At 38.6% G+C, this 11,995-nt stretch overlaps 1 protein-coding gene across 1 annotated transcript in view; it reads right to left on the reverse strand.

Moving 5' to 3' along the window:
• Nucleotides 1-11,995, reverse strand: part of APLF (aprataxin and PNKP like factor) — a 93,441-nt gene that overhangs the window by 44,020 nt on the left and 37,426 nt on the right. Inside the window, exon 6 of the mRNA XM_010845324.1 lies at nucleotides 7,835-8,019. Within this exon, the coding sequence (XP_010843626.1) occupies nucleotides 7,835-8,019 (185 nt within the window). The remainder of the gene's footprint in view (nucleotides 1-7,834; nucleotides 8,020-11,995) is intronic.

Here is an 11,995-nt window from a genome sequence, read left to right on the forward strand (position 1 = left end):
TCGTAGTGATGCTTTCTAAGGCCCACTTGACTTCACATTCCAGGATATCTGGCTCTAAGTGAGTGATCACACCATCCTGATTATCTTGGTCGTGAAGATCTTTTTTGTACAGTTCTTCTGTGTATTCTTGCCACCTCTTCTTAATATCTTCTGTTTCTGTTAGGTCCATACCATTTCTGTCCTTTATCGAGCCCATCTTTGCATGAAATGCTCCCTTGGTATCTCTTGAAGAGATCTCTAGTCTTTCCCATTCTGTTGTTTTCCTCTATCTCTTTGCCAAGGTTAAAGACCTCAAATTGCTGATCCCAAATAAACCCATCTTTGCTGGAGAAATATCTGGAAGTCCATTTGTTTCAGGTCAACAGTTTGGTGATCTGTACAGGTATCAGAGAAGACCTTCAACAGCTCCAGGGCTGATGAGCAAACAGGTGCAGCATCCATAATCAAGTCCACTGTGATCACTGATTTTTCTCACAGATCCTGGAGTTTGAAGGTACATGTTTCTCCAGGATGTGAGCCCATACCCTCTTTGCATTTGAAGCTCTCTCGGCTTTGTTTGGAATCTGTTTTGAGTTTTAATCTTCCAGGTTAAGGCCTTATTCTGCATGAGGGTACTCATTTGGCACTTTGGTCTGACTTTGAGATGAGACTGTTTCAACTGAAGCTGGCTAAGAAGCCTTTAGCTTGGCTTTTCCAGGACCAAGTTATTTCTTAGAACTGGCTGTTACTAGGCCTGCAAGTTGTTTGAGTTGTAAGCTGTTTGAATTGACCTGTTTAAGTTGTAAATTATTTAAGCTGCTTGAAAATTATTATTTTATTATAGAAGAAAACCTCTGAGAAGTAAGATTCCAGTTACCTAAATATTTTGAGGCTACCTCACCCCCCACAATAGATACTTCAACTGATTCTATGCTTAAAACTAGTCCTTCTTCATGTGCATTTCCAACTGGACTAACCTGACCAAAGGCAATTTAGAATATCAATGGCCATTGTGGGAAACTTTTGAAATCCCCAAATTTAATTCTCTTAAAGCCAAGATGGATTACAGTAACTCAAAAGTTTCTAGGACTGAATGGAATGACGATTTTGATTGATATTTTGAAGCTTCCCAATGTTATCAGAAGTTTAAAATTGCCTCTCTGCAAAATAAGATTTTAAGATTAACTGAGGCAAATGATTAAAGAAAAACAGAATGGTTTCTGAAGCTTCAGGCTCTTCTTCCTTAGCTTCTTTTTCTCAGATTCCACATCTGGTGCCATCTTGCCTCTTCCTTAGCCCCTACGCCTCTGGCACAATCTTCCTCTTCCCTTCGACACTGTCAACACCTCCTCTCTATCCTCAATGACCCCACACTCATTTTCCTGCCAAACTTCCCATTTTCTCTGAAACTCTCCCTACTCTCTTCCTCTGAAACTGCCAGAACCTGTCCCTTTAAAATTAGGCCTTCTGAGAATCCAGATGTTAAACTCTTAGTTTCTTATATTCCTTGGACTAAAGCTGAACTGTGAGCCATAGTCAAAGACCTTCCCAAAGTAACAGAAGATCCTCATTGATTTGCAGAGGAATTTAATATAGTTATTCAAACTTACCAACCTTGTTTCTGACTTATATCATCTAATTTTATACTTGTCAGTGAAGACTGGGCCCAGCACTGGATAAAAACATTTAGTTGGGAAAATCCTGAAAGGTCTCTAGAATTACAGCTCAGTGACCAGACCACTAACTTATTATATGATCATGTGTGCATGCCTAGTCTTTTCTAACTCTTTGCGACTTCATGGACTACAGCTGGCCAGGCTCCTCCATCCATGGGATTATTCCCCCAGGAATACTGAAGTGGGTTGCCATCTCCTACTCCAGGGGATCTTCCAGGCCCAGGGATCGAAACTGTGTTTCCTGTGGCTCCTGCATTGGCAGGTGGATTCTTTACTCCTGAGCCACCTGGGAAGCCCATTATATGATCCACTTCAGCAATAATGAGGCAATTTCATCAGGTGATTTCTATGGCTTTCCCAAAGCCTGTTGATTGGAACAGAATTCAGGCCTGCACACAAAAATCTGATGATCCTATTCATGACTATTACAATCAACTTCAGATTGTTTTAAAGGAAAATTCTACTCTTCTTTCAGATGTTGATTCTACCTGGGTATCTATTAACCCCATGTTTATTAATGGACTGAACTGGGTCCTTTCTTTTCTAGTAAAAAGGACCAGGATAGAATGGGGAACTATGTCCACTCCATATTTAGCTCATTTGGCAAGCCAGCTCACTCAAACTCTAGATGGATCACCCAAAAGGAAGACTACTATCTTCAAACCACCAACTAAAGACTCCAAACAAAACCAAAACCCTCCTAGTTTCTGCTATTATTGCGAAGAGCCAGGACATTCAAAAGAGATGCTACAAATGTACTGTTAAGTACTTCAGATGCCTTCAATCCTCTAACTAGCCTTTCCAACATCTGCCCAATTCTCAATGACAGTACTCTGAGAAACAACAGGGGCCCTTCCCAGTCTCCCCTCTCTGTCAACCTGGAGAAACATTTCTCCAGATTGGGGACAAGTCTGTTTTAGTCCTAACTGACCCTGAAGTCATACTCTCAGTGCTCAACCCCACTACTATAAAGCAGTCTGAACACAGCTCAACTAGTGGGATTTCTAACGAGCCTCAAGAGGTTCCTGTCTCTGAACCTATTTCCTTTCACTTAGGCCCTTTGAGAGATGCATACCCCTTTCTCCTTAGTTCCTCGGCCCCCAACTCATTTATTAGGCTGAGACTTCTTAAAGAAGTGTCATGCTGGAATTTTTTTTTCCCAAAAAGGGGAAATAATTCTAAAATTTGACAACAGTTATCAAAGTAACAAGCCAGGTGAATGAAATGATCCTTTGACATCTTTTATTTGGTTTGCCTCTGATAGTACTAGAGCTAATACTGATCTAGAAATATTGATCACTTGTCTGTAGTGAATCAGTTACCACTCCCCTTATGGGTAAAATCTCCAGCTGATACTGGCAAAACTCACAGCACACATCCCAAGATTCAAATAGATCCCTCAAAAACCACTTAACCAGACTTAATTAATATTCTATAAGAAAAGAAAGCCCTGAAAGGCATAAAGACCATAAAAGAACGTTACAAGGCTCAAGGTCTCATTAATCCTTACACCAGCCAGGTGAATAAAACCTAGGGGCTGAGGGTGGAGGTTCCTCCAGGATCTCTAAGCAGTAAACAACACTGTTATCCCTTGACACTCTGTTGTTCCTAATACCCATAATTACTAACATCCATTCCAGTTGACGAGGCTGACCAATATCCTTCTGCCCTCACTTAGGAAGAAAAGCAATTCATCTGGACAGTAATGACTCAGGGTTTTGCTGAGAATCCTTATTTCTTACAAATACTGAAGGCTGATCTGGATTATGTAAGGTTCCCTAGAGGTTCTACTTTGTTGTAATATGTGTTTCATTTGCTTCTTTGCTCTCCTTCTCAAGCCTCCTCACAAAAAGACAGTATCCACTTGCCAAAGCTTTTAGGAACATATGGTCATCAAAGAAAAATTACAGTTTACTCGAACCCAGGTTTGATATTTAGGGCATCTGATATCAGCACAAAAGCTTTAAGGAGATCCAGATACACTTCATGATATCCTAAGCTTCCGCAAACCCAAGACTACATGCTATATGCTAAGTCTTCTCAGGCTGGTTGGTTATTTCCAAAGCTGAATTTCAAATTTCTCTCTTATGGCCAAACCTATGTAAATGCTTTATTAAACAATAACAACCATGACTCAAACTTATGGAAAGAACCAAACAACGCAGCCTTTAAAGCCTGAAAGTTGTGTCTCATGAACCCACCTGCCTTTGAGAATCCCAATTATCAGATTCTCTCTTTTTTTTTCCTTTTTATATATGAAAAGGAAGAAAATGCCCTTGGGGTACTCACCCAAAACCATGGGTCCACCATCAACCCACATTGCATTACAGCCAGAAACTGGACTCTGTGGTATAGGGATACCCTGCTTGCCTTAAAGCCATTACAGCTACTGCTCCTTTGGATATGGCCACCAAGAAAATCATGGGATCCCCTTAAGCAACTTTGTACATCACGCAGTAGAAGCCCTCCTGAATTCTCATCACACTTAGTACTTCTCAGTCAGGTGCCTTACGTCCTAAGAAGTAAGTCCTTTCATTAACTTCTCCTCACATAACTCCTTTATGCTATACCTGCTACTCTTCTCCCCTCTGTCACCAAAGAAGTCCCTAACTGACCACCAAAGAAGACACTGACTGACCACCTCCTGACTCATAATGATTTACAGGAAAGACCTCCTGGTAACACTGACTTCTCAAGGTTCACTGATATTCTTATTTAAAAGGTAACAATGGTAAATATGCCAGGTATGCTTTGCAACTCCTTTTGATGTTGTTGAGGCAGCTTTGGCCAAATAGGCGGAATTATATACTCTCATATGGGCTTGTATTTAAGCCAAGGGCAAAGCTGCCAATATTTATACTGATGGTATACACTTTTACAATATTATACACAAACATAGTATTTACACACTATACAGTAGCTTAGGATTTTGTAATACTATGAAGCAACGTGACTTCCTTACTCCCTGCTGAAATAAAATTTTAAGTGACCCTTATGTTTACTGGATGTAATATTTTTATCTGCCACTTTAGGTATTACTAATATTCTGGGACATTCTACACTTGACTCTCTGGAAACTGAGGGAAATAACTTTGATGACACTTCTGCAGGGAATGTTGCCAATAGCAAGGGGCCTATAGCAACGGGGCCAATAGCAAGCTGTTGGTCCAAAGAGAAATTTTCCCAAATGATAACTTAAAAAAACAGACTAAAGAAGCCTAACAGCTGGCTTCAGAAAAGGAAAAACAAGATTGGAAATGGAAAAATTGTTGGTTTGATAAAAGAGGAAACTCTGGTTTAGACTAACAACCCAGTCCTCCTGGACACTCTAAAATCCCCATTCTTCAGCACTGTACATGCATTAAACCACTGGTCTACTGAAAAAAAATGATAGCATTCATCAATCAGTGTTGATCTGCAAACATTAACAAGGCCATCAAAAATATCTACCTCACTTGTCCCACTTGTCTGAAATACAACCCAAGAAAGCTTGTTTATAATGCTCCCAGACAATTTAAACAGCCCAATGAACTATTCAAGGTCTCACAACTTGCTCTGGCTCATGGATACAAATATGTTTTAGTAATGGCCTGTGTGTTTTCACATACAGACAGGCATCCCTTGCAGACATGCTACTGCTTCTTCTGTGGTTAAAGTCCTTTCAGAAAAGATTATCCCTATCAGGGGAATTCCTCTCAAATTTCATGGCCATCAAGGAACACATCTTATTGGTCAGGTACTACAAGTGGACTTCCCTGGACTTTACCTCAGACGGTAAAGTGTCTGCCTACAACGCGGGAGACTCGGGTTCGATCCCTGGGTCAGGAAGATCCCCTAGAAAAGGAAATGGCAACCCACTCCAAAGTTCTTGCCTGGAGAATCCCATGGATGGAGGAGCCTGGTGGACTACAGTCCATGGGGTCGCAAAGAGTCGGACACGACTGAGCGACTTCACTTTCACTTCAACAAGTCTGTGCTATTTGGCCAATTTTCAACACTTTCACTGTGCTGAAAGTGATCCCTGTTTAGTTGAATGCACTAATGGTATTATTACTACTCAGTTGACAAAATTAGTAAAGGCCCTCTAAAAATTTTGGCCAAAATGCCTTGTCATTGGTCATTCTGAATCTCAGATCCACCCCTTTCAGAACTCATAAGCTCTCGCACCTTAAGATAGCCACAGGATGCTCTTGCTTCTTTTGACTCACAACTGGTAAAAGGAGAGATACTCCAATATAGCAAAAGCCTAAATGCTATTAAAAATAACTGTGTTTTGGTAGAGCAATCTGTTCACAGTGTACTCTTGGGGGATGATGACCTAAAATATACCTGACAACCTGGACATTTTGTCTACTGGAAAGAAACACCTCCAGAAGAACTCTCTTCAACCCCACTGGAAAGGCCCCTATCACGTACTGTTAACCAGCCTTTGTGCCACCAAACCCCAAGGAGACTCTTGGATTCACATGACACATATAAAAATGTACCAAACCCTGACTAGATCTGCACATTATCTGATGACCTGAAAGAGAAGATTTCCCAGAATTGAAGCAGATGACATCTGATGAGACAGCTTTCTGAAGATATCCAGACCAGGCCTGTTGGCAGCTTGTTTGTCAAACCTTTGATGATGACAGAACACTTCAATATCCTCCAATCTCTATGATTTTGATAACATACAAACTTTAGATTAAAAGTGCCTGAAAATTCTTCCTCCTACCTCTCCTTGATACTTGAATGTGACTTCAATAGGTTTCCATCTGTGTACTTTCTCTCCAGTGTGAGATGCCACACCCAGCAAAGGTCCCTCCTGGCACTAAAGGACATAAAGTCACTGAAAACCTGACTCTTGATTAGCAATGCTTTCAGAGAAAAATCCTGACCAAAATGAGGAAGTGTAAAAAGTTAAATAGAGTTGGGAGACCAGAAAGTACAGTTCTCATGCCCTGAGATGACAGCAGGGCACAACTGGAAGACGAAAGAGTCCTCTTCCTTCATGGCAAAGACTCAGCCAATGAAAAACCATGAAATCTGTTTACTATCAGCTATAAAAGTATTCTTTTTCCTCTGCTGTGCAGGAACTTGCACCCATGGCTGAAGACTCCAAAATACAATTTTCTGCTGATCCCAAATAAACTCATCTTTGCTGGAGAAATATCTGGAAATCTATTTCCTTTAGATCAATAATATGTTTAGAGAGTACAGCAGAGAATATTAGGGCTCAAAATTCACATAAAATGTATAGGTAAGTTTTTATGGTCAATATATGTGAGTTAGAATACATTTTGTTTTCATTTATTAAGCTGGACTCCATAAGTAAGCAGAAGAGTTGAGCCTATAGTGATTAGACCCTGCTTTCTAGCTGGAAGAAAGGATCCTGTTTCTCACTAGAAAGGAGGCAGGAGTGAGGGGAGAACTATAAAAGACCTGATTCTCTGGGATAGTGGCTGAAATTTCAATCAATCCAGTCCATACAATTCTAAAAGCAATCCTATTCCTTTGGCTCTCCCTGAGACTAAACAGATGGAGACCCACACAGCTTAGCCACAGGACTACAAGGATCATGAAAATGATCTTTTAAAGCCACTCTTCTCCTGAAAGGAAGAATACCTGACCTTTTTGTCCTAGAGTCATATCTCTCCCTTTTTTTCCCCTTTCTTTCTTTTAAAATTCATCCAATAATCTCATTTTCTTAGAGTACCCAGTATCAAAGAATGCTTAAGTCAGCCATACCATTCTAATGAATTAGCAAAAACTGAAAGAGGATAGAAAAGATTTATAAATACTGCAAGTAAACCCAGAAGTAATTCTGCAACAGGCTGTTAAGAACTACTCATTAATTGTTCCTCTCTTAATACTTAGCAAGAGAAAAGTAGTGAAAGGCAGCTTGAGAATGACCAAAAACCCAGAGTTTCAAAAGGAAGGTACCATATTATGACCAGGGTCAAGTGGTCTCTACCTATTTTTCAGTTTGAAAATTTCTAAATTAAATAGCTCTTCTACATTGCAAGGGCTATATTAAAAAGCCAAACAACAAAATCAAACAAAATAACAAATCTTGAGAAACAATATAAAAAGCATTTTTGGTTTTTCATTGATATATATAGCATATAATTATCTTAACTAGAACACTTGTCAGAGAAAATAAACAACCAAATAATGAATATTTTAAAAATCACCTTGGATGAAATGATAGACTCTTCCTGATCATCATTTTTGCACTTTTTTCCTGTGTCTTGCTCTGCTGATGTACTTTCTGAACTTCCTGATGAAATTAATCGCTTTTTTCCTGGCTGTGTTATGTTTACTTGGGTTTTATCTTTGCAGACTCTTTCTTTTTCACTTTCCCAGGTTACATTATTACCTTAATCATACGCAAGCACATAAACACAAGGAAAAAGAAGAAGAAAATTATCTCCCGTACCTTCAAATGTCAATAATTCATACCCCCCCCAAAAAAAGAAATGAAAGCAAAAATAAAAATGATAAAAGAGCAAAAACCAAAGTTCTATCTATATTAAGGCCAATCTGAAAACACATATTTCCCAATCTCAAGAAGTATTAAGCAGCACCATGGCCAAGAACTCCAGCCCTAAAGATATATATCCAGGCCAAGATGCTAATGTGGACAGGCACCATCCTTTAACTGTTTAACCTTACCTCTCTGAACTTTGGTCTCATCATCTAGAAAAAGGGAATTATAATAACTCATGGAGTTATTAGGAGGAGTAAATCAGGTAAGATACATAAATTATCAGAGTATCACATGTATATTAGTGATATACATATATGGATAGTTTCTTAATTTTAGCAGTGAATTTCTTTAACAGAAAATCTGATCTATAGAAACCAATGAATTTTACACATACTTACTGAGCCCCTACCACCCACAGTGAGAAATGCAACTTAAATTACCTTAAAACAGATTACCTTTAGATACCTTACCTAAAGACAGATTAAAAACCTAAAATAACTGAAAAGGGAAAGCAACCTCTACAAACTTAACTAAGAAAACAAATCTCCAATAACAATGGATACTGCATTGTCATAACCCTTATTCAAGGTTCAGTGTAGTGGAGAAACTTAAGTCAGTATCATATTTTGTTTAAAAATTCATGAACTATCTAATCAGAAAAGAAAAAAGATCTAAAGAAGGAAATCTTCATGGTTGTCTTTCTTCTCTAATTTAAGAGGGCAGAGGCTTCCTGTGCCTTCTTCACTATTCCCTACTTTGTGCCTCCAGTATCTAGACCTGGACCTAACACAGAGTTCAGTTCAGTCGCTCAGTCGTGTCCGACTCTTGGTGACCGCAGCAAGCCAGGACTCCCTGTCCATCAACAACTCCCGGAGTCCACCCAAACCCATGTCTAATGAGTCAGTGATGCCATCCAACCAGCTCATCCTCTGTCGTCCCCTTCTCCTCCTGCCCTCAATCTTTCCTAGCATCAGGGTCTTTTCCAATGAGTCAGCTCTTCACATCAAGTAGCCAAAGTATTGGAGTTTCAGCTTCGACATCAGTCCTTCCAATGAACACCCAGGACTGATCTCTTTTAGGACGGACAGGTTGGATCTCCTTGCAGTCCAAGGGACTCTCAAGAGTCTTCTCCAACACCACAGTTCAAAAGCATCAATCCTTCAGCACTCAGCTTTCTTTATAGTCCAACTCTCACATCCATATATGACCACTGGAAAAACCACAGCCTTGAGTAGATGGACCTTTGTTGACAAAGTGATGGCTCTGCTTTTTAATATGCTATCTAGGTTGGTCATAACTTTCCTTCCAAGGAGTAAGCATTTTCTAATTTCATGGCTGCAATCACCATCTGCAGTGATTTTGGAGCCCAGAAAATAATATCTAGAGTTGGAATTTCTGGACCAAAATATGTCTGTCAAATTTTCCCTTATTCTAGGCTTCCCATCATCTTAGCAAAGTCTCCCAGAAGTAATAGAAAAATGTTTCCCCAAATTTTCTTCAAATGCCTTAGTTTCAATTTTTAACACTGGTTATTAATTCAGTAGAAGCTTATTTATAAATGTGACATGAGCAGTGAGTGCTCTATTATTATTTTCTTCCAGATGGAAATCTAATTCTCCCACGTTGTATTTAACAATGATGCATCCTTTCTCCACCAATTTGAACTGATAATTCCTTGTACATTAAATGTGTGTCATTCTAATTTGCTTTGAGGTGTTTCATTCTTTTTTACTGGCCTAGTCCTATGGCAGAACTATCAACTACTAGAAGTAGGCACCAGGCCCAGACTGTTATAAAGGAAAGGCACAGAGATGCCAATTTTATCCATTTTTATTTAAAACTTACAGGATCTAACTTATAAAATAAGAAATGCTTTTAAAAGCAATAAATCAGAAGAGCTGAAATTATCATAATTCTATAGATATGACTATACATCTAGAAAATCCAAGAGGCTAAAAACAATCAGAATTAGTTAAACCACTTAACAAGGTTGCTTGAGATAAACAGAATAACTAGTACTTTAAGTAAACACTGAACTATAATGAAACTAAACAATGTCAGTTAAATATTTATCATCTGTATTGTCACAGAGAAAATACTCAGTGTACAAAATTAAATGTAAACCAAACGGTTTGGGGACTATTTACTACTTCAACCTTTATCAGCATCTGTCACTTTTCATTACTTCATGTTGGAGGGTTAGAAGATGGGGAAAGAAGAGTACTAAAGGGTAGCATAAAGCCAGTGAAAATATAAAAGCTCCTTTTAATCTACCAAGAACATCAAACCCTAGGAGTTACACCTTGTCCTGGGCCCTAGAGACCTAAGGAAGCAGACATAAGCAAAGAGAAGGGGAAGCTCTGATAGTCTTTGCCCAAATATACTCACTTACCAATCACTAAGGGACATGGAAACAATTTTAGCTCAGGTCTAAGAAACTCATGATAACATCCAAGGGATAATACCTGGGGACCCAGAAAACTAAATAAACTAGAAGTATATTAGTTGAAAAACAGAAAGGATAGCCTGATCACAGCAAACATTCATGTACATATGTATGGCAAAACCAATACAATATTGTAAAGTAAAAAAAAATAATAATAATAATAAATACATAAAATAAAAATGGAAAAAAAATTAAAAATAAAAGAGTTAAAACAACAGTTAAACTGAGAAAAGATCTAGAAGAGAATGCAAGGGCATATTAATAAAATAAAAAGCAAAAACAAAACTAAACCTCCAAAACATACAGAGGGTAAATTTAGGTGGCTATAAAGTGATATGGTTCAGAGCATGTGCCTTACAGTCAGGCAGAGCTACATCTCAATTATATCTCTGCCATTTATTATGATCTTAGGTAAGTCAAGTCAGTTAACATCAATTAACATTATTATTTGTCCTGTATTTAAAGACACAGATGGTTCAAAAATATCAAGATGGTTTCAGGTAGTCTACATAAAGATCAATAAACACAATATAGTATTAAAGCTGTAAAAGATTTAAAGTATCCTATACCTAAATGAGCCTAAAATGCATCCTGGAAATTGATTTTTTAAGAATCACTAGCATTGGTCTATTGACCTGGATGATAAACTACTTAAACGAACATAACAACAACAATAAAAACTACAAAGCAGAAAAAGTCAAAGTACTCCAAACTCTAATTAGCTGCATTCAAGTACTAAACTGTTATTTCCTTCTAAATCTGTCTTTAAAAAAGTTAAGTAACCTACCTTTTTTCTTATATTTCCCCAAAGTAGGAATTTATAAGAAATGCTTAAATGCAAAGACTTTATTTTGAAGCTTTAGCTTTGTGCACTATATAATGGGGGCTTCCCAGGTGGAGCTAGTGGTAAAGAACCTGCCTGCCAATGCAGGAGCCATAAGAGATAGGGGTTCCATCCCTGGGTAGGGAAGATCCCCTGGAGGAGGGCATGGCATTCCACTCCAGTATTCTTGCCTGGAGAATTCCATGGACAGAGGACCCTGGTGGGCTACAGTCCATAGTGTCACACGGAGTCGGACCTGACTGAAGCAACTTAGCGCACAAACACTATTTAATATTCCTGTCTAAAGCAATGTCAAATTACTCTCATTTGTGTTTTCAAGGTGAGATGTCCAAAAAAGTGCTTCATATTTTATATGGTACATTTACCAAGTGAAAATAAATGAATATATTCATAATTGGAAGCAAATATATTTTGGACAATTATAATTAATGTAATAATGATAGTTCAGTTCAGTTCAATTGCTCAGTCGTGTCGACTCTTTGCAACCCCATGAATCGCAGCACGCCAGGCCTCCCTGTCCATCACCATCTCCCGGAGTTCACTCAGACTCACATCCATCGAGTCAGTGATGCCAT

Source organism: Bison bison, unplaced genomic scaffold (assembly GCF_000754665.1).
Source record: "Bison bison bison isolate TAMUID 2011002044 unplaced genomic scaffold, Bison_UMD1.0 scf7180017864215, whole genome shotgun sequence".
Taxonomy (NCBI): Eukaryota; Metazoa; Chordata; class Mammalia; order Artiodactyla; family Bovidae; genus Bison; species Bison bison.